This window comes from Seriola aureovittata, chromosome 22 (assembly GCF_021018895.1).
Source record: "Seriola aureovittata isolate HTS-2021-v1 ecotype China chromosome 22, ASM2101889v1, whole genome shotgun sequence".
Taxonomy (NCBI): domain Eukaryota; kingdom Metazoa; phylum Chordata; class Actinopteri; order Carangiformes; family Carangidae; genus Seriola; species Seriola aureovittata.
Genome location: NC_079385.1, coordinates 5,248,133 through 5,271,473, shown reverse-complemented (window position 1 = coordinate 5,271,473; position 23,341 = coordinate 5,248,133). Strand labels below are relative to the sequence as shown.

The 23,341-nt window shown below is 42.7% G+C and overlaps 1 protein-coding gene across 1 annotated transcript in view; it reads right to left on the bottom strand.

Moving 5' to 3' along the window:
• camk1da (calcium/calmodulin-dependent protein kinase 1Da) overlaps positions 1-23,341 on the bottom strand; it is a 64,952-nt gene that overhangs the window by 33,906 nt on the left and 7,705 nt on the right. The window contains exon 3 of the mRNA XM_056367584.1: positions 926-1,057. Within this exon, the coding sequence (XP_056223559.1) occupies positions 926-1,057 (132 nt within the window). The remainder of the gene's footprint in view (positions 1-925; positions 1,058-23,341) is intronic.

Sequence of the window (23,341 nt, the reverse complement as noted above, 5' to 3'; positions counted from 1 at the left end):
TATGGGTGCTTGTGTATTCAAAATAAAGTAGAAATTTCCAAACACTAAAAGGAAACGCACAATGGAAACACCCCACCTCCTGCATGGTTTTTATATGTCAGCTCAGACACTCGTGGCATCAAGACAAGCATCATTGCAGTTGATGTATTTTGCTGCTTCAGGCTTGTGCATAGTAATACAGTAGTTCAACGGTTGAGAAACTTCAACTGATATTAGCTTTATTCGGTGGCCATTTTTTTTTTAAGTGGTTAAAACTGTTTTTCTTGCTGACCCCATACACCGCAGCTCATCACTCAGATTCTGTGCCGGTGCTCCTGCTGCTTCTCTAAACTGAGAGCGCACTGATCTGACTCTACCACAGGTAATACACTGACAAAACCCCACGTCAAATAATCTATAACAATAATCTATAAACTATCACTTCAAGTGTTAGTTTATATCAAATAAATGGAAACCTTTTCAACAGGTGGCTGTGTAGGAGAACCATCCACAGTATTAATATTAATACCCATAGTAACATCTTTAAGTACATACTAAAGGGTTGCCATAGCAATACTATAAGAGTAAACATAGCGAGATCTCTAGGTAGCATCAGTGCTTTGACCATCCAGAACTATAACAGCACACTGTGTGAAAATGCTGTTAATGGGAGTGTTAATGAGACATGTCCTGTACTCTGAGGGCTCCACTGTTTCTGTTTCTGCAGCTGTTTAATGCTCTGTTCTACAGACAGACAGAAGTTTCAGTCATGATGCGTGTACGTATGTGTGGTAGGTGGGCTGTGGATCGTGACCTGGGGGTGGGGGTGGTGGGGGAGTGTGGGGGTCGTGATGTCTGGAAGAGAGAGGAGATGCACAGTTGCCCCGGTAACCAAGAATTATGAGGCTCATGTGCATTTGTGTGTGTGTGTGTGTGTTTGTGTCACCTCCTCAGCACAGCGATCTCGTTCTCGATGCTGCTCTCCTTCCCCTTCAGGGCCTTTTTAGGGATGCACTTCACCGCAAACATCCGGCCGGTCAGCCTCTCCTGGGCCAGGACCACCTCTGAAAACGCTCCTCTGTGAATACATCAAAAACACGTCTTGTGAGACACCAGCAGCTCATTTGTTACATAACGTGAACTTCCCTCCTCTGGTTTTCACATAAAGTAAGTTCTCACGATGCCGAGAAACAAATCTTTGATCTGTGGAGGGGAGCTGTGCTGTACACACTGCAGTGACCTGTCGACAGCAAAATCACATGAAACAGATCAACTCAGCCTTGAACCTCCACCCTTATATAAACCAGTATGGTGCTGTGTTTATTTAGAGGATATTTTTGCACGAGCAAGGATCTGAATACAAGGACAAGTTGCTGTCCTTAAATAAAAATATGTTTCATTAAAGGCTGAAACTGAGCCTTAAAACGAACCGTCAGGATTTCTGTAACTTTGTGATGTCACAACAAAGCAGACATTGCTCTCAGCCATGCCCCAAGCCCCACCAACCTGGACCCACCATCCAAGCTTGAAGGATTTGGTCTCTCTGAGTGTTTTCCTCGAGCTCTAGTGACAACAGGTCGGTGAGCCAATCAGAAGAGAGGAGGCTCTGAGTCTCTCTTCTGATTGGCTGATTGTTTTCTGAGTGATTGAATAAAAATACAGCAGATTTCAGGTAAACACTCAGAGAAACAAAATCCTGCAAGGTTGGTTGGTGGGTCCAGGTGGGCGGGGTTTGGGGCATGGCTGATGGTGATGATGACTTTCCTGACGGCTGGTTTTAAGGCTCAGTTTCTGAATACAGGCTGTGTGCATTTCTCTGTGGACTGAGGCTTTGATACTTTCACAGTATTAATATATAACCTAGACCTGCTTTATAATCAAACAACACATGGACATCTACCTTTATACTATATGGGGCCTTTAATAGATGAACCTTTACCTCATTAAGAATTAATTTTAGTAAGTAAGTAGCATCTGTTGTAATTCAATGTTTTTCACAAAAGTGAGGATGGCTATATCACCATTAATGGTCAGTTACATTTTGCCGCTGTAATTCCCTACAGAGAACTCAGATTTTCATCAGTGCTCTTAATGCTGCTAAACTCAATAAAGCAAACAGAAAGAAAAACAGAGTCAGTGTAACTCCAGGTTTAACACTGTGTGAACTCAGTAATTCAACCATTTAGATCCCATTTACAACAGGTGCAGTCAGTATCTGATTATCTTAATATGCAGAAAATTACACTGCAATGGTAATGTGATTGGATCTGCCAAGTGTAACATTGGAACATTAGCAATTCTTTTTTATTTATTCACTTAGAATGACTGCTAAGGTTGATAATAATTTCAAATCTTCGTTTCTCGCATCATAAAACCTGACGATCCTCAATAACACCAATATTAGGCAAAATAATTGGAAATTTAAATTCAGTCAAAGCCTTTCAGTTGTTGTATGAGTGTGTGTGTGTGTGTGTCTGTGTGTCTGTTTGTGTATGTGTGTGCGTCATGAAGACGAGCAGGGTGATGAATGAAGATGAGCCCATTGCCAGTTAATCTGCCTGAACCGAGCGTCGACTCCTATGTCGATCTGCCTTCAGCTTCACCGACGTCGCATTAGAGTAAACATCTCTCTGCCCTTATCTCCTCTCTCCTTGTTTTCTCTTCCTGTCCAACATTCAGGCGACCTGCAGCTGACACAAACCCAGATCTATAACATTCAAAGACCTGCTAACTGCGGAATGCTTTTGAATATAAGGCTTTTCATGGCCTGGCTCTTCGCTATATTTCTGACCTTTTAGTCCCGTATGAGCTTGTAGGTATTGTGTGGTGCAATCCTCAGCCAGAGGTCCTTTGTTCTGTTCTGGAGCCGAGGGTTAGAGCTAAAGAATCTGAAGCTCTAGAACAGCCTGTCTAAGGAAATGAGTCTGGCTGAGTCAGTATCGTCATTTAAATCTCTTTATAAAACACACTTTTATAAGAGAGTCTCATTTCCCCTTGCACTAAAGAACAAGCTGTTAACGGTGAAATATTATCACCTTATAAAGTTGTTGTTGTGAACGTGTTAGCTACGGTGGCTGACAAGGGCAAATGCGTCAAAGCTGTTTCACTAGTTGTTTCACAAGCTGCAAATTCAGAAAGAATGTGAAAAAAAAAAAAAAAACAACAACAACGGGAACGCGCTGCAGGAAGTCAGAACAAAGATATTAACAGCAAACACGCGATAGTACAGAAATGCAACAACACACACACGCACACACACACACACACACACACACACACACACAAAAAAAAACCCCCAAAACAAATGCAACATAAAAAACCCTGCATATCCAGACAACACAACAGGAGTGCTCCGGGCCTAAAGGGGGAACGCTAAATGTAACACCTTGAGCAAAAGCTTGAGCTTTGACCTGAGAGGCCAGACCTACAACTTGACCTTTGACCTTTGACCAAACGAGAGCAAATGAGGAAAGACAGAAGAGGTGACATTAAAAAAGTGCTAACTAACTTACAATACTAATACTATAAAAGAGCAACAGATAACGTAGCATGTGTTAGCGTGCTTATCTGCTTACAGTCTATGTGTGTTCCACTGAGCACTCCCTCTAGAGGCCTGGAGCTCTTCTGTTGTGTGTCCTTGTTTTTGCATCATTTCTGTATTTGCAGCGTGTTTGCTGTTTACGTATATGGCGACATGCAGTACACTGTAAGTACCTGGGCTGGTTCACTCAAAATGGTCAAAAAGTTGAGTGTGAAACGATGGACACTTCTCACCCTCAACGGTCGCCATCTTGGCTATGTAGCAGAAGGGGGAGGGACCACCAACGTATTTTCAAATTTGTGAAAAAACTGCAATCGAGGAAGGCGGACACGTTTTCGGCGCCAATGGTGGCCTAATTTCCATATCGCATGGAACATCACAAACTCAGAAAGGTAAAACGGAAAGTCAAGCGGGCAAAACAGCAGGTGGGCGGACAACAATCGTGGTCACATGTTGTGATCGTCATTTCTGGTGAGCGCACAACGGCACAACCTCGTTTGCAAAAGTGCTTTACAAATAAAACTGTTATTACAGCTTTTACAAAAAGAAAGAGAGCTGAGAGCAGTCAGGTTCATAGGAAAGAATCTAAAACTACACAGGAAAGAAAGACAGGCAGAAAGCATGGATTAGATTGTCTATGTTTTAAAACAACTCTAACCTTGTTCTGTTGATTAAATATTTCATTCTGCCACGGTCTGATAGTTACATCAGTCAAGACTCATTCAGAGGCTTCAAGAAGCTGCAGATGAAATAATTTCCATATCTTCATCCACCTTACACACCTGTCTGTCTGGAAAATGAATTTCACACGAGGTTGCTCTTCATACAGACGACCACCACGCCTTCATCCTTCATCCTCCTCCTTGTCTTTGCTGATGGTTGCCATTCATTCGCCGTTTCGTTTGCGTATATTTTGGTCTGCGTGTTTGTGTGTTTTACGCTCCTGATTCAAGGGGAAAGCAGCTGTTGTGTGTGAGCTCTCTGTCGCATCAATATGTGTGTGTGTGTGTGTTGTGTGTGTGTGTGTGTGTGTGTGCGTGGTGGCATGTAGAAAGCCCTTGAGCCCTTTAGACTGAAGCACATTTTACAAGCCACCCATCTGCCACCAGGCCGACTGGTATTAAAAACACCAGCGTACCATCACAGTGGTACACACACACACCCACACACACACACACACAGAAAAATGCTTGTTGTTCTCACGCCTCTCAGCAAGAATCTCATTTTCTCTTCCTCCTCCTCCTCCTCCTCTGTCATTCTGTCTTTGTCTCTCCCCTCACGCGCCGCACATCTTTTACAGTGACAAGAGATCACACTGCTGGTTGCCCCTGGTGATCAAAGTGGACAGTCCGGCAACCAATCCAATCAATTCACTTGCCTCACGCTTACACACAAACACACACACACACACACCTGTTTGCAAATAATAATGGCTATTGTGGGTTCTGATGACGTCAAAGCCAGACATAAGTGGGCCGTGCTGTTTTCTCTCTCACACACACACACACACACACACACACACACACACACACACACACACAGACACACACTTGGAGCTTTTCATTCATTACCCTCAGAGACAGAGAAAGTGACTGGAACAGAGATGAATGAGCATCCACTGAGGAAACAGAGATACATATGCACATAAGCTCTCAATCTCTCTCACACACAGTCCAGGCTGTGTGTGTGTGGTGTGTGTGTGTGTGTGTGTGTGTGTGTGTGTATGTGTGTGTGTGTGTGTGTGGGATCTGTCGTCTACCCAACCAACCAAGCTTCGTACTGGGACTTTAGTTAAGCCAGGATTTGATTTCGAGCAAAATAATTAAGTCATAATACATTTTAAATCACAGGAACAACTGTTAAAAGCCACTATAATCAATATTTTATAATAACAATGGATCAATTGACTGTATGTAATGTTAAAGAGAAGGCTTGTCGTGACAAACCTACTGAGAATTATCACTTAACTCCACATGTTGTCATCCCTCAGCTCATTGTTTTATTTTTGAGTCCACAGCTGTTATGATTCTGCTTCAGTCTCACAGTTCTTATGATGATATTTCAGGCGCAGGAGCATTTTAGTAACAAAGTTGTACAAACACACACTACACCCGACCAAAATGGCACCAATCGAGAGCGTAACAGCATCCTCTGATTGTGTATATTTAAAAAAACAGGGGCTGACTTCTTTCAGTAGAGACTCTTATGCTAAGCTAAAATCAAAGAAGTGCACATACATTTGGTTGATGCTCAGACTGTCAGCACTGATGTGACCGTCAACAAAATGTGGATACAATCTGATCTACAGACAGCAACTATGATGTGATGATATGCACTTACACACAGTCGCACAGACACACTGTTCATTCATGCTGAACATTATGTCTGAATGGTGGGAAGAAGAAAAATGAAGCTGAACTGTACTGAAATGAGGAAAAAGGTCAGAGGAGAGAGAGAAGGGGAGAGAGAGAAAGAAAGAGAGAGAGAGAGAGAGAGAGAGAGAGAGTGTGTGTGTGTGTGAGAGAGAGAGAGAGAGCTAAAGATGTGAATGGATGAATGAGGAATGGGCCTAATAAAAAAGCTACTGTACATACAGGCTCACATGCACACATGCACACACACACACACGCACGCACGCACACACACATACACACACACACACACACACACACACACACCACCACAACCACAACAGCAGGAACACAGCATGGACCACTTTTGACACTTTTGTCATTAGCTTGCAACACACACACACACACACACACACACACACACACACACACACACACACACACACACACACACACACAAACCCTGAGACACAGTAAAGGGCTTGTGTGGTTCATTTGATTGGAGGAGGGGAGCTTGTATAACATCTGGCAGTTGACTCCACACACTGAGCTGTGTTTGTGTTTGTGTGTGCGTGTGTGTATGTTGGGGGTTGACTAGCTGGCAGTCCCCACTTGCCGTTACCCGCGGCAACAATGATTGCATTTCCTCCAGCATGAACCTGTGTAACTGTGTCAGTCGAGCTCCACTGCCTCCGTCAGTGCACCGAGCAGGAAATGTATTGGCAGCAATGGTGCGTGCGTTCGTTCGTGTGTTTTCTCCATCATGCACATATCCAAAAATCTGTAATAGACACACACACATGCGCACGAACACACACACACACACACACAGTGTAAGACAGAGATAGAAATGAGATAGACTAGAATAGGCTGACAAGGTGACAGTGACACAATTAACATGGAGACTGACAGCAGCCACTAGTGCTTCTCAATGTCAGGCTGAAAATACATTCATCCTGAAAACGTTCAGTCACTCACTCACGAACACAGATCACAGATTTGATCTTGTGTATGTTTTTTTTTGTTGTTGTAAGTGACCGGGCACCTCCTCCAGCTGCAGCAGTGTGAGGTTGGAAATGTTTCGGCCATCTTTACACAGCAGCGGGAAACATGAGGTGTCGAAGAGCAACAGCTTGTTTCTGAGGGCGACCATCAAACAATCATTCACGGCCAAATCCATTGTAGAAGAGGCTAAGAGGTCATAGCAGGAAAACAGACCAGACTGTAACGACTGTAACTAAACCACAAGACTGGACAAGTTGAACATCTGTCCTGATGTTGGTGCCATAGGAAAAAGTGATACACAATTCATCCAGAGAAAGAACATGAATTTATGAACCAAATTTTATGGCAATTCATCCAAATAGCAGTTGAGACTCATAGAAAAATGTCAACTTAATAGAGGTTCTGGAGGATAAAGTGAAAGAATCACAAAAGTCAGGCTTCATCCTCTGGGAACCATGAATGTTTAAAATGTTTTTGTAAAATTTGATCACAATCCATTCAATAGCTGTATAAATATGCGTTTCACTCTGGACCAAAGTGGTGAACTGACAGACTAAGTTATGCTTCCAGCGTGGCTAAAAAAAACACAAGGTACTGTTCACCACTGTAGATGCTGTAGGCACTTCTTTTACAGCATCTACCTTCAAAGATGAAATGAGACTCTGCTCTCTGGGCTCTGTACAGGAGGTGGGAGAGAAATGAATGATGGCCAAACTGGCAGTCATGACCAACACCGCCCACTGCCTACATGAAACCTTGAGCACTCTGTCAGACTGTTCAATCACTGTTCATTCTTGCATTCATTCATTCTCTGCTTGCCTTTTTCATATTACTAAATCTCCTGCTTTTTCAGACCCTGCAACCGCCATCCGCCTACTGTTTGTCCCTGTGTGCTTCTCCCTGCCAATGATTTTCTCGATTAATCATTTGGTCTTCAAAATATCAGTCTTGAAAAGATGAAAGTCCCTCACAATGCTCTCGCTTAGCATCACGATTTATTGATCTTCCTAACGTATCGATCTCTGTGGACCTTCGTCAGATGAAGGTAGTCTCTTGAAGGTCTACAGATATGTTAGGATGATGAAGGTCTGAAGATCTAGAGAAGGTCAGACGGAGGTCTAGAGAGTCCAACACGTTCAAAATATCAGAAAATAGAACAAAATCAAATGTTGGTCATGGTAATGTCATCTGTTGGTTGGCTAATCCACTGATCGACTGACATTAGCACTGTGTTCATGTTATTGCTTTGAAAAAGTTGGGTCGACAACAAAATGGAGCAACAAAAAGAAAAAAAAAAAACACTGGTTAATTTAGGAAAGAAGCAGAACCTTCCCTAACGTTTGCCACGATGCTGTGTGACAGCAACAGGGAGCACTGGCCAATCAAATTTTTGCAAAGTGAATGCCATAGCTCTACTGTTCATTTCAAAGTCGTCTGTTGTAAAATCCATCCTCATAGTTTTATGCATCAGTATCTGATAAGCCTTCAAACAGATGGATGGCCTCCCCTGAGGAGCTGTGGCTGACACTGGTCTATTAATAGTCAAAAATGTAAATCCCTTTTTAATAAACAAAGCAACCTAATGATGGAGTGAAAATGGCTCAAACTTTTGTCTAACTGGCATAATTTCAACAGGGTCGTTAAACAAGCGAAGAGTCAATGATGCAGACGTCTATCTGCCATATCCATCAATGCCTTTGTGTCGGCTCAGAAAATGGTACAGTACAGTGGAACAGACATAAAGTGTGGCTCTGAAACGGCACTAATGGCTCTCAGTAATTGCATTTAATTCATTTAGGGAGAAATGTTAACACATCTCTCACGAGATCAGGAGCAAACACAAACCTCCTCCCTGCACAATCTAATCTGGAGCCCTTTGTTAACTCCTCCTACTCAGTGTTTGGAGAACATTGCTCCATTTTCCTCCGCTTCTCAGCAAAGTCCTAATCTTTCCACAGGTTTTCTTCCCTGCTCCTATCATTGTAAAGGGGCTTTTATCTGCAGAATTTCAATTTTACAAGTGTTATTTTCCCTGTAACAGTATCAGTTTGAAGTCAAAATGCAACTGGGTCTGAACAGAACTGTTTATTAAAAAGGAAATCAAGTGGAGCTTCAGAAACGCTGATTTAATGGATGAGAAAGGAACTGAATAATAAAAAGTGCTTCAGAAAAAGGCAGCTGGGAAGGAAGCGGTAAGCTTTGTGGGTTCACACACACACATGCACACACACACACACACACACATGCAGAGACGGATAATGTCAGCTCTGTAGATATGTTCCTGCCTGATCAATACCTAGCAGTTTAATCAAAGCAGGAGCAGGAGCCTCCTAATGGACTCATGCACACACACCCACACACGCATCCACACACAAACACACACACACACACACACACACACACACACACACACACACACAGACATAGAGGCCTGATAATGACAGAACATGGACAAGGACAAAATATACAGCGCCAAGCTAACGTCATCACTGAGCAGACCACATACACACACATTCACACACACGCACCATTATTTTCATGTGCTTTGAATACAAAGTAATCTGCTTGAACCGTGTGTCGTTGCCAATATGCGTGCACACACACACAAAGAGAGAGAGAGAAGAGAGAATGTAATGACAGGAAGAATAACAGTGACATGATTGGAGGGTTTGTCTGCAGCAGATATGGAAGAAACGGCACTGACAGAGAGAGAGATAGAGAGATAGAGAGAAAGAGAGAGAGAGAGAGAGAGAGAGAGAGAGAGAGAGAGAGAGAGATGAAATGCAGGTAGTTGGTATGGTTTGGTGGAAAGAGCCCTGGAGCGCTGCTGCTTCAGTTCTGGGCTCATGCCACTTGGCTCCCAGACAGAAACATTTCTTCTGAGGCATATTCCACTACCCAGCAGGCCGAGCGGTGAACACATGACCTCAGCACTGTCCATGCCACGCTCAGCTCACCGAACCAGGAGGAAGAAGAGAAGGAAGGGTGTGTACAGTGCTGCGTCCATGTAGTCTCACATTTCCCACTCAGAATATTTGAACAAGTTTATTAGCTAAGTTTTAGTAACCAGTCATTCTTCACCCATAATTCCTTGCATTTGTTGCGGTTGAGTTTGGTCTCCATTATAAAGACAAGACAAAGACAAGACATAGCAATCTCACAGTAACCCCCCCCCCCCCCCCCCCCCCATATTGCTGTACAAGACGCACTCTTCATCTTGTACCTGTTATTCATCACCTAATATGCAATCAATTTTCTGCCTAATAATATCAATAAGCTTATAATTAGTTGTCTGTCTGTTACACCAGAAGGGTAAAAAAATTATTAAAATGAAGTGAAAAAAATCAATTTCTCCGTCCCAAACAAATTGAACTACAGCTGTAAAAAACACCCTCATAGTTGCTTTGTGGTTCAAACAGCATCTGCTGAGTTCAGAGAAGCTGCTCAGAACACGCTGCCTGTGAACGCTGCCTGTTGTTTCACACCAAGGACTGCATGGAGAAGTCTCTTCACAGGTCAACTTGGTGACTTAGAAAAAGGTGGGGATTCACTGAAGCCAAGTTACTATGGCAACATAAAACACAGCATAGTCTATACTACTATAACTCAGTCCAAGTAATAACACAAAGGCATCAACAACAACATGTAACATCATTTTCAATTGTACAGTGAAACTGAACTCATTTACTGAATATGTTGAACTGAATATTAACATTCATCTTGAGCTTAAATATTTTATTCATTAGAGGCAGCGTCTTGTAGTAGCTTCAGTAAATCACTAGAACAAGATGGTACAGAACACATACAGTGTGTGAAACTGATGTGCAGAGTGGAGAAAAGGTTTTCACACCATAAGAGAAGTTTTTAAGGTCTGATTTACTGCACCGATTCAACTTTTTCTTTCCTGATATGATGACACGACATCTCTTACAAAACCAGAGTACAGATCCAATAAAAGCAGTAATGGTGATGATAAAATATTTCATTTAAACATTGTGGTCTTCCTTCTGCTTAACTGTGCTGCTCCTCGGGCTCAAACAACAAAAGTCTCATCAAGAATCATGGGAAAACAAGATCTCACTGAGCCTGGAGCCGTTTCAAACCAGAATGTCCCAAAAGACGCAAACAGAACAATTTTACTCTAGTAACTCAGTTAGAATCGCGGCTACTGTACACTGTTGATATCTCCTCTAACTTGGGGGCATTTGGAGAAATGACAGGAAATAAGGGACGGAGATGCAACAAAGATAAGATACAAGACTGAACATTAAGTCACACAAGGAAAAGGTTGTTTTTTTTCCCGCTTATCTCATTAGATTAAAATTCAGTCGAGACCGAAGGATCAGCAGCAAGGGACATAACTTAAACTTTACAGAGTACAAATGTTTCATCGTCTCATAAACTTTCCAAAATGATCTCAGGACCTGATGGTCCCAACGCACAGGTGGAAAGCTGCTGATCGGAATCACCATGGTGACAGGAGGCAAAGTGTCATGGGTAAGAGTTTTATTACAGCTGGTGCGTACAGGCAATGGAGCATTAAAAACCGCACAGGTGAAATATGAACACGAACACACACACACACACACACACACACACACACACACACACACACACACACACACACACACCCGAACTAGTCTACGAAAGAAAAAAAAAAACATAAACACTTCAATGAGGGAAAAGGAGCTAAGAGCCTCCCTGCTCGTGTGTCTTCCTTCCTCTTTTCTGTGAGTGTGCACGCACTATAGGCCTTTGTTGCAGAGTGTGTAGGCTTAAATAGCACGGTTGCCACGGCAGCAATTAAGTGCCAATTATAGTCTGTATTCTCACTGTGACTCCAACGGCAGAAGATGAGTAGAGAGAGAGAAAGAGACAGAGAGAGAGAGAGAGAGAGGGAGGGAGAGAGGTAGCACTGAAAGAAAATGCCTGTATAGGCTTCTCTGCAATTAAGACAAAAACCCACAAAACAGACATGTGAACCAGAATGCGGTCTAACAGCTCCAGACGCCACTGTGATCAACCCGGTGTCCATATGGAGGTGACGAATGGGCCTCATTCCACCCAGCGCCACGACAGATGGGACGTGCATGCAGAGCTCTGCGGGACAAAATTAAACATTAACATTAACATGCATCAGTGCATGCAGGGCGAGATCACTACAGGTCGCTATCCACTGGACGTATGTCAAAGACACTCTGAGATCTCAGGTATGCAAAGAAATGTGATAGACAACATGATTTAAAACCACGATCCAGACAAAACCAAAAAAAAAAAACATGGTCAAGCCCGCCTGTCTGGACATGAGACAACTCCACCTTTCAGACTAAACAACCTGTTTTCGGGACCTAACCTGTGAGGTGTCTGATTCAAAGGTGCCAATTTTCCTCAGAAAAAGAGGTAAAGCTGTGATCAGTACCCAGAAAATCAGCAACCACAGTCAGACAAGATGAACAGTCTACAGCCACACTCTCAGCTCTGTGAGGTTGTACTTTGACTGAGACATGCTCCGAGCTCAGTGCTAATATCAGGATGCTCACAATGACAATGCTAACATGCTCGTTATTAGCAGGTGTAATTTTTTCCCTTTTCAACAACTTAATGTTAGCATGCTAACATTTTCAAACAGGCATAAACCATAAACATAAAGTACTGGATGAATTTTAAGTTTTTAAAATTTGTCAAGAAAATTCGATTGAAACACCAAATGTGGACATGATGATGCTGGAGGAAAATTCAGAGGGATCACCAAAGTAATTTGAATTTATCTTCTTGTCACCATGACGGTCTGTAAAACCTTTCATGGCCACGCTGCTAGCATGGCTAAAAAAAAAAAACACAAAACAAGCACTCAGCCAACAGAACCAGCTCCACGAAAGCTCCTTAAACCTGTCCGACTCCAACCAGGGAAGTACTAGGGAAGTAATCAGGAAGTAATAAATGAAGAAGAGCTGCTCCAAAAACAATGACGCTCATCAACAAGCTGGAAAAACGTAGATTAAACTGCAGCAGATACAGGGACTACGTCAAAATTCAGACAGTGTAACTGCTGCTACGGGAACACGTGCAAATCAACCGATGAAAATGCAGAATGAAATCATGCAGAATAAACTGCAGGGCAATTTTTTTTTTTTTTTAATGACTGTAACATAGATGGATGATGTCAGCTGATGATGGGTCTCTGTTGTTTTTCTTTGCAACATTACTCAAATCTGATATTTCACAGTCTGACACGTATTGATACCAAGATTTGATCAGATCAGTATCACACTGTGAGATGCACCTTCAAGATCGACCTACAACACTGCTGTTACAGCAGAGTGGACAGAGCCTGAAGTGATCACTGTGTCTAAAGATGATGTACAAGGCAGCAGGCAACATGCTGGAGGTTTTCCACCGCAACAATCGCCACTGTTACCGTTTCATATTTTAATTCTGTTCATAATCTCTGGCAGCATTTTTTTTTTTGCCAATGTTCAATATTTGATATTTTGGCAACATTGTTTTTATAGGATTCATATCACTAAGGCCGTGACACAAGAGAGTTTGCATATGAGTGTGTGTGTGTGTGTGTGTGTGTGTGTGTTGTGTGTGTGTGTGTGTGTGACTGCACAGGAAGGAAAGGAAGACGATGATTCCTCTCTGCTTTGTGTGGACACATCACACACACATAGACGCACACGAACATACAAGCCACAGCCACTGAGGTATGGCTTTGCCATGGCAACAGCCCTGACCACAACTGTGATGTCAGGAGACTTCCCCTCTGTTTACATTAATTACCATGGAAACAGCTTCTGCCTGTGCGTGGGGAAGTGCTTGCACTCTGGGTAATCCAGTGTTCATGGTCATTTCTGGTTTTGTGTGTGTGTATATGACGGTGTGTGTGTGTGTGTAATAATGTGGAACAGGTTGTGAGAGCACAGTTGATGTTTTAAGACTAAAATGACAGAACACAAAAGAGAAGGAAAAAAAAAGAAAACATGACAAACAACCTGTCAGACACCATCACGGCTCACAGGAGCAATTACAAGTCAGCCACTAAGATCCAGCACAGCAGACTCACTACCAGGAGCTAATATAGTCAGACTGTTGTTGTTAATGTCAGGATGAATCCGAGGTGGATTCTGCTCTCTGCTTCATTCTTGTATAATCACGTTGTATAATGTATGAAAACACTGCCCCTGCTAACTTCATTTTATTCACTTCTGTGATGCTAAAAAGTCCTGAAACTTTACTTAAAGCTGCATTAATCAATATTTTTGTATTAACAATGGATCAATTGACTATGTGTAATGGGAAAGGAATCGCTTGTAGCTGGGACCCAACAGATAGTTCGGACTCCATTTCAGCAGGTTTCTGATCCTTGTTTTGGTTTTCTGACTTCTCTTCACTGATCTCATCAACCTTCCTTCCAGTCAAAACAGGCAACTGGTATCAGAGTAAAAGCTAGCAGCTACTGCCAGGAACACACTGCCTGCATTGCGTGTGCATGTCTGCTGCATCGCTGCTGCTGCCAGCTTTACCTTTCTATATAGAGTTTGCAGGCTATTCGAATGTATTTCCCAATGATTTCTTTTCCTTACAAATTAATTTGTGATTTACCTTTGACAGAAAATGTCACTAAAATGCTACCGTCTCCACATGCAGCTGCAAAAATGGTTTAAAAAATAAAATATTTATATATATATATATTTGAACATTTTAGTCAGAACTTGACTTTTTCTTGAATGATACTTGGAAACACTTTCGTTCTGAATGGCCTTAAATTCACAATGAAAACAGTGGAGCTCCCCTTTAGAGAGAGAGAGAGAGAGCGAGAGAGAGCTTTTGTGATGAGAGAGCAGTAGGTGACTCAGCAGCTTGTCTCCTCTGACCTTGGAGATTCCTCACACACACACACACACACACACACACACACACACACACACACACACACACACACACACACACACACACACACACACACACACCCAATAGCATCAAATGTGGCAAAAAGGTGCGCGGCTGACTGCAGTGACAGTTACACAAACACTGCCAGCACAGCAGCAGAGACTCCCGGTCAGTATTACCACAGCCATGCTGAGAGTGAGAAACAGTGAAAGAATCGGAGTGACAGACAGAGGGGAGACAAAGAGCAACACAGCATTTCCTCGCTCTTTTTTTTTTCTTTTCCTCCCTAATATGTTGAAGGCCTCGGCTCAGCTCTGAAGAGGAAAATGGATTTGACAGGGGATGATATCCGGTCTGGGAGGAGGAGGGGTAACATGCGTGGAGCTAGTTAACGAGAAGTGTAGCACAGTACACTTTCCAATCCGATTTATTCTGACATACTGACTTTGGACAGTAAACGTGTCATATTTTCTGTATTGTGAAATAAAAATACAACTTTAATTCCTGCCTTGGTCCAACCCATTCTGAAGAGACTGGAATGTGTGAGCACAAAGAGACTTGTTTACATTTTGAGCTTTAATTTGAAAGAAAAGCTGCTCTCTACCAGCTCTATATCACCTGTTCTGTTTTAACTACATGTGTCACACACTTTGAGTAAACAGCACTATATTTGCCTATGATACAGCCCTTTCATTATGTTTCCATTCCCTTTATCTGCACAGAGCGGAGTCTTGTTCAGAGGCAGGAGGCTAACATATCGACCTCCTCTGAGTACTCTGTGGGCCGGAGACGGCCGTCTAGTATTAAAAGTATAATGGATCCTGAAAACCCACAGTACAAAACAATCTAGATGCCAAATCCCCCCTGTTTTTGAAGCTGAAATCATCCTTTTCAAAACTAACTGTGTAACCATTAGTTACGGATGGACAATTCTTTGACGTGTCTCTGACTGGATTGTAATTAACTATGTAGAAAACAGCTGACAAGCCGGCACAGCAAACTTTATTGAAGGAATGAAGTCGCTCTCATGAACATTTTGTATTTTATATTTCCAAGGCCTGAACACTCCAGTACCAGTGTCTATTTAAAGAATTATAGTAGAATATAAAATCACCTTTGCAAACAAAAATGTGACAGTTGCAGATTAAAGTTTCTGTAGAAACAATTAAGGGTAACAATGAGCTCTACTTGGGGGAAAAGAGAAAACCTCCCGGACTGTCGAATGAGAGTGTTACTGAATGGCTCCACAGCTTCACCACAAAAAGCTATTATATGTAGTTCTTTGTTTGCAGTCTGAGTATTGAGTAATTAAAAGGATATCTACATGTTCGCTTAAATAATTTGATAAAACTCCCTCTATTGTGTTGATTCTATAAATATAACAAGCCTAATGTAAATATTCAAAGGGGATTTTTTTGTAAGGTATTGGCAACTTTCTATAATTTCCATAACTAACACATATGCACGCTCCTACTTGTTCTTCCTTCTGATGAAACTATGCAGTCATTCTCCCAGCAGCTCTGCTGCACTGTATCTCTATCAGATACAAACCTAACCAAATACAGTGGCGTCACACACAAACACACACACACACACACACACACACACACACACACTCACACACACACCCCCAGACACAGTCACGCGCAGGAGAACAGGTGTTAGCAGGACCTTGTTCCAGCAGGACAGTTATTTAGTCAGCTTTATCTCGGCTTTGTTCGACAGATTACAAATTCATTTTATCACTGCTTCATCACAGAAACACAAGTTAAATACATACACACACACACACACACACACACACATACACACACACACACGCACTATAAAGGAGTTGTGTCAACAGGAGCAGAAGGTTGTTCAGGGCGCGGCTGGTCATGAGGTTACAAAGAGTTAAACGGACCCACCAGCAGCTCATGTATTAACAGTGATGTGAAGATGCATGAGAAAGAGTCAGTATCTATCAGCTGTTCAGCTTTGTGTAAAAAATGCTAAAACATGTTGAGAGTTTCATCAGAGTCTACTTAGAGGTGTCGGAGACATTCAGCCTGTTTTCATGCTCTGAATATCATGAAAGGTTTGACCCTCAATCAGATGGGTTTTCTACCAAGTGTAAAAACTACAAGTTGTTGTTTTACAGGGAGGTTATGTGCTGGACTGTTGCACGTAGCTGCCAGGCCAAGAAAGTGACTGACTGAGTGATCATATTTCCACCATTGGTCAGCTGAAAGCCACGTGACTGAGTTGGAGTTTCCCCATTGGTCGTTGCTCTTTCAAAATTAATTTTCTAAGGAGGTGTTCAAAGCAGCAGTGTTGCCGACATAGCATCTCGCACCTGAAGCGAAGTGCGCCTCAAGTCTGCATCGCGGTTCACTTCGCCTGTGCATTGTGAGCGGAAAGCACTCCAGGTTCAGTTCCCCTATTGCTGTTGTATTTTAGCCCTGCAGTTGCACTACGGAACCACGGCCGCTGGTAATGACAGCGTCCACCGTGAGTACAGACAGGAGGAGAGAAGCGAACAGATAAAGCGCTGAAACCAGCCGACACTCTGCACAACGCTAATAGCCTACAACACGGCCCAGCCATTTACTTGGTTTGGACCTTGGCTTGTTGTACAGATGAAACGTGTGAATCAGTGAATTTTAGATGTGCTGATAGTTGGATTTTGATACCTTTGGACAGAGTCAGGCTAGCTGTTTTCCGTGTTTCCAGTCTTTATGCTAAGCTAAGCTAACTAGCTGTTGGGTGAAGCTTCATATTTAGCATGTTTAGGATAACGATGTATCACTCTGTGTACTAATCTCTCCTTTCAAAATGATTATTTTAGCATTTTGTCTTTATTGGGTAGCAACAGCTGGGCGACAGACAGGAAACATGGCAGAGAGACAAGTGTGACATCATCTCAGATACTGCACATGAAGTACGCAGGGGTTTTGTCACTGTAGACAAAATGTGGACGATGACTGTCATGACACAATCATGTCATGACATCAACACACAAATTAAACAATGAAACACACATCTGTTCGGGAGCTCTGACAACACACACTGCATGTACTGTATGTGAGTACAGTGCAGCGAGATAAGAATGCTGCACCACGCCGCACACAACACACACACAACAACACATTCCGCTGGGGCATTTTAAAACTTCAGGATTTGTGTGTATCTGGCGTGCATGTGTTGCATTGTGTTCTGCTCAAGGACGACTTGAGTGTAACTGGGCCAAGCTGAGCCTGATAAACAGCCACACACACACACACACCCACACACACACACACACACACACACACACTGATCTAAGTACAGTAGTGGGACTCGGTGAAAGTAGGTCTGCTATAATACAGAAAAAGCCTCCAAGGTGCAGATGAGTGTGTGTGTATGTGTGTGTCACTCTTGTGAAGTGTAATGCTTACCAGAGCAGAAAGTGTGTGTATGTGCGTGTCATTTTACTGTATCATTATGTGTGAGTGAGAGTGTGTGCGTTAGTTCTGGTATGTTTTAAACAAAAAGTGGATTAACAAAAATATGTTACGAGTGTGTGTGAGTTTGTGTGTGTGTGTGTGTGTGTGTGTGTGTGTGTGTGTGTGCGCCCGTTCAGTCTGCCCTAAATTACCTGTCCAGAAGACAGAGTGTGTGCTGGCCAGCAGTGGAGATGCTGCGGCGCTGCTTCCATTAACGGCAGCGATCATTCACAATCTGATGGGCAACAGCTAGCTGTTACCACGGCAACCTGCTGCACGCCCGCTAAATATTATTTGGGTACATGTCGTTACACGACAGCTAATAACAGCTGTCCGACTGCTATAAGATAAAGACAGAGAAAGGTTCTTACGGTGAAGTAAATGTTAAACAAAGACAAGAAGCAATAAAATGTGATAAATGGGGCAATGATTTAGTGAATCTGGGGCTTTTTATGAGGCTGGGAAAAAAAAGCAGAAAAATTCAAAGTAATTCCACACTCATTATTCATTCACTGTAAATCAATCATGCTTTTGTTGCCTCACCCACAGACAAATCCAGGTTGTAGGTGGAAGTAAACAGTGGACTGCAGAGGAATCTCGCCTGTGTGTAAAGGAATTCACGTTTTAAAGCGCCTCTATACACATGGCTTCAAATTCAAGATGGTCGAAAGGAGTGACAGAACCCCTCTCCTCTCTGTAAATATCTTTAGTAAATGGAAGACATCACCTTTGCCTCCGAAAGATTATGGTGGGTGTTTTTCAATACTGTCTGACGATTCATGGTTAAAATAATCGATGTAAGAAAAGCTGCAGCCTTTTTGTTCCTGCTTGGTCATGTACCTCTTTCTTCCTCAACCACACGTCTCCTTGCCTACTCTAATAAAGAGAACGGCAGGCACACACTGGTCGATGTCAGGGTGCAGCAGCTGATGTGTCGATCCAGGGAGCGAATGTGATAAAACTGCTGCTTTTCAATTAACGTGCGTCAATACGCCGCCGGTGTTTAGGACTTTACATGGAACACAAGAGGCACGGGTGTTCTGATGCATGTCATGCTGTCAGCTACACCACCTCAAGAGATGAACCGCTGACATACAGAACAGGCTCGCATTGCTAAAAACTGAAAAGCTAATGTCTCAGTTTGAAAAAGCTAACGTTCGTAGCTCAATTAAACAGAAAAACTTCATGTAACAGCAACCACAAACAGTTTGCATCACAAACATAGGTCAAGCACGGTCCTGCATCAAGTGCAGGTATGTCTGCCCAGACAGAGTGATGACCCTCTACCCTCAAAATAAAAAGGTTTTTGGATCTACATGAATCATCATGACACATACCCCTAAAATCTTTTTCCCAAGAAATATGTCGAGGAGCTCCTGCTCCTCTGGAACAACCTGCTACATGTTAAAATATATCAGTAAGCTAAAGCTTTGCAATGAAATTCAGCCCATTGCTTTGCAAGTAAATGAACCCATGCTCTGTCTGAAACCATTCAATGGACACAAAGAGGAGACTTCAAATCTGCAATGGTGAATTTCATCTGACACAAGAAATGATAATAATTGTATTTTTTATTTTACAATCATAATCTGGCAAATTGTGAAGAGTAGTATTAACTACAGTCTGATTACAACACAATACACAAAACTACAATTTTAAATGGTGTATTAATGTTAAGAATGGTTTTTTCTCCCAGAGCCAATGTGGGTGACCATCAACCATCATTCCCTAAGGCGACCTCCACTTGTCGCCTCATCACAGGCTGATTACTGATCAACCCAAACCAACAGGTCAGCGGGCGGGTCGGTCTACAGCTGGAACATCAGCAACTGTTATTGCTGCCCGTCATCATCAAATCCGGTTGTAACTGCACAACGTGTACGAGAGGTAAGAAGGTTACAAGAATGTGGCAGCTACAGAAAAATGAATGAAATGAATTCATACTTTTGACGACCACCGATACCAATTTAACAGCTGGAGAAACTACTCTGAACAGCAGGACTTCTGCTGGAATGAACCTGGTCAGTTTATATAAGCTTTGACTCTGTTTTTGTTTGTTCTAGGACAGACGGACAAGAAAAACTGGTTCAGGAGATTCAAAGTCTCTGAATCCCACAACACATGGTCACACATATACAACCAAACATGTTCCTCCATGCCTGTTACCTGACGGCAGGGCCGACAATCTGAAGCCTCACATACATCAGTAAACAAATTCAAGCTGGTATAAGGTTCCTGGGAGTGTGACTGAGCTCCGTTAATACAGACTGCTTTATGGTGATCGCCTCGGGTCAAACGTAACCCACATTTTTATTCACCACAGCATCGCTGGACTGCGCTGGATAAATCTTTCTCCACGTCTCGCTCTGAAAATCAATCACAACCTGTTCTCTTGCTCTCTGCCGTCGCAACAGGAGCCCGAGAAGAAAGACAGGAACGCTCTGATCTCTGTGTTCCTGCAGCGGAGAGACGGACAGACCCAGACTGAGACGGTCTTACTGATGATTCATTGTGGATTCTGAACCGTGTCCCACATCCCAACGCTGCTGCTGCTGCTGCTGCGGCTTACCAATCACTGTATATGCAGACTGTAAGCATCTATCAGTTTCTACTCCCAGGTTTACATGGAGGGAAATCTTAAATGCTTTACAGCACAAAACAGGAATGCTGTTCTTTCAGAGAGTGTGGTGATGGCAGATGGTGGAAGGAATGAAAGGCTGAGTGAAAAATCACTTCCAACACGTTTCTCCAGGACACCGCCGGGGGCCCCTGAGGCCACCCCCCCTTAGGCTTATACGTGCTTCCATTCCCCACCCTCATTCCTTTTCATTACAATTCCTCATTTCTCAGTTCTCCGTTATCTCTTCTTCCTCCTCCTCCTCCTCCTCCTGTGCTCTGGTATTTTGTTACATTTTGCAGTGCCTCTGTCAGAAACAGCAGAGCCTCAAGGGAAAATATGCTAAGCTGCTTTCTGCCGCTCTGCACGAAGAAAACTGTCAGCAGTCAGGTGGTATCACAGCCATCAGGGTTTACTGTAGAGGTTTCATTCAAAATAAACGTCTCAAATGTTGACCTGTGACATTTTCATAAAAAATATACATATTCCTTTAACAGTGATTTGGTTCACAAGAGCATTTCATGTGGCAGGAATATGAAAAAGCCACAGTATCTCATGAGTGAGATACTGTGGCTTCTGCTGCGATGAAACGAGTTATGCAAGATCTAAAAATGAATTAAAGGTCCACATTTTATACTTTTCCTGTGTTTTATGTTGAAGCTTCGATATCCATGAGAAGATATATTTGTGGTTTAAAGAACCAAAAACCGTCTCAATGTAGTTTTACATCTCCTCTCTCAGGCTTCTCTCCGGAGCTCTAGTAACAACAGGCCAATCAGAAGAGAGGAGGCTCTGCGACTCTGTGACAAATCCTGCAAGGTTGGATGGTGGAACATGGCTGAGAGCGGTGACTGCTTTGTTGTGACATCACAAAGTTACAGAAGTCCTGACGGCTGGTTTTAAGGCTCAGTTTCTGAATACAGGCTGTGAGCATTTCTCTGTGGACTGAGGCTTTGATACTTTCACAGTATTAATATAGAACCTAAAACCAGCTGTATAATCATAAAACACATGGAAATCTACCTTTATACTATATGGATAAGAATTGAACAGAAGCCCAGATGTGTGATAAGTATGACACTTAAGCTAATCTGTTAAATTTGCAGGATGAGGGCATTTGGCTGCTTTGGCTCCATGTTTTAGTTTTTCTAAAAGTATAGCGGTGTATGGAAACTACAAACAATGTAATTCCAACACACAATCCAGTCTGAAGGCATTTCCCTGTAAGTAATCACAACGCCCGCTGACAACGCCTCCATCTATCCAGGAAACAGGTCTGCTTTGTCTCAGCAACACTGCGCCTCACAATCCCATCTGACCACAGGATGAGCAGTCATTGTTCCAGTGTCTTGCTTTCACTTTCAGATGTGACTGGCTGGATCAACATGCTTGTGTCCCGCGGCTTTTATTTTCTTTTGCCAAAACACACGCTGGTGGTTTTTTGGTGGCGAGGAGGGCAGCCAGGGTTTGAGCAACACTGAGGTCAAGAGTCTCAATTCCCCCAAACGCAACCCCGTCAAAGACATTTTCAATCAGCCAACAAAAATACTGTCAAATTATTATTTTAATTAAAAACATCCCCATTTTATTTATTCATCCAGTCAATTTCATGATACATGACGCTGGTGTTTCAAAGCCTGCTTCACACGGCCAGGATGCTCTCAGATACTGAATCTCCCCGCCTCCCAGAAACAATCCCAAGGAACGTGACCTCAGTGTGAATCCTCAGATTTCCCCAACAACCATATTACTCATCAGAAACGTGTCATCATTAACGATGTTTGAACCAGAATTAAAGGCCTGGATAACAAATGTCCTCAGTCTGCTTCAGACTCTGAGTAACTGGCTCCTACATGAACTCAAATTTGCAGTAGCGTGGGATCATGGGAGTTGTTGTCTTCACCACCATTGCCGTCAGCTTCTCCTTGCTGGGATTCCTTCAGTGTCAGTCACTCAGGAGGTTTTTACCACAGAGGTCTCCTCCTCTCTAAATCAAACAGACCAGCTGAGTATAACCGTTAAAAACACTGAATAAAGCAAAACACTGATTTGAAGTCAGTGGCTGGAAGCTGAGCTGTCTCACATTTACTTGGCTTGTTTCTCTGATACCTTAAGATCCAGATGTCCGATGACTAAAATCCTTCATTCAGTTGAAACATATAGTTGAAAACAACCAAGGTGTAAAAAATGTGTCTTAAAAATGTGTCCTAAAACTGGATAAAAGTCAACTTTGAGCTTCTGGCAGACAACCACAACACTGACACATGCACACAGGAGATGCGACGTCATCGACCTAAAGTCTTAAAATAACTATTTACCTTTATTTACGAGTGTGCTATTTTGTTTGTGCTCTTTTCACTGTTCTGAAGTGGGCGGGGCTCAGCTGGAAAACAGTGATGTCACAAATTTCCATGCACCAATCAAGATTTATCAACATTTAATGCAGAATCTGTCAATAATAATAATAATAATAATAATACTATAATAATGT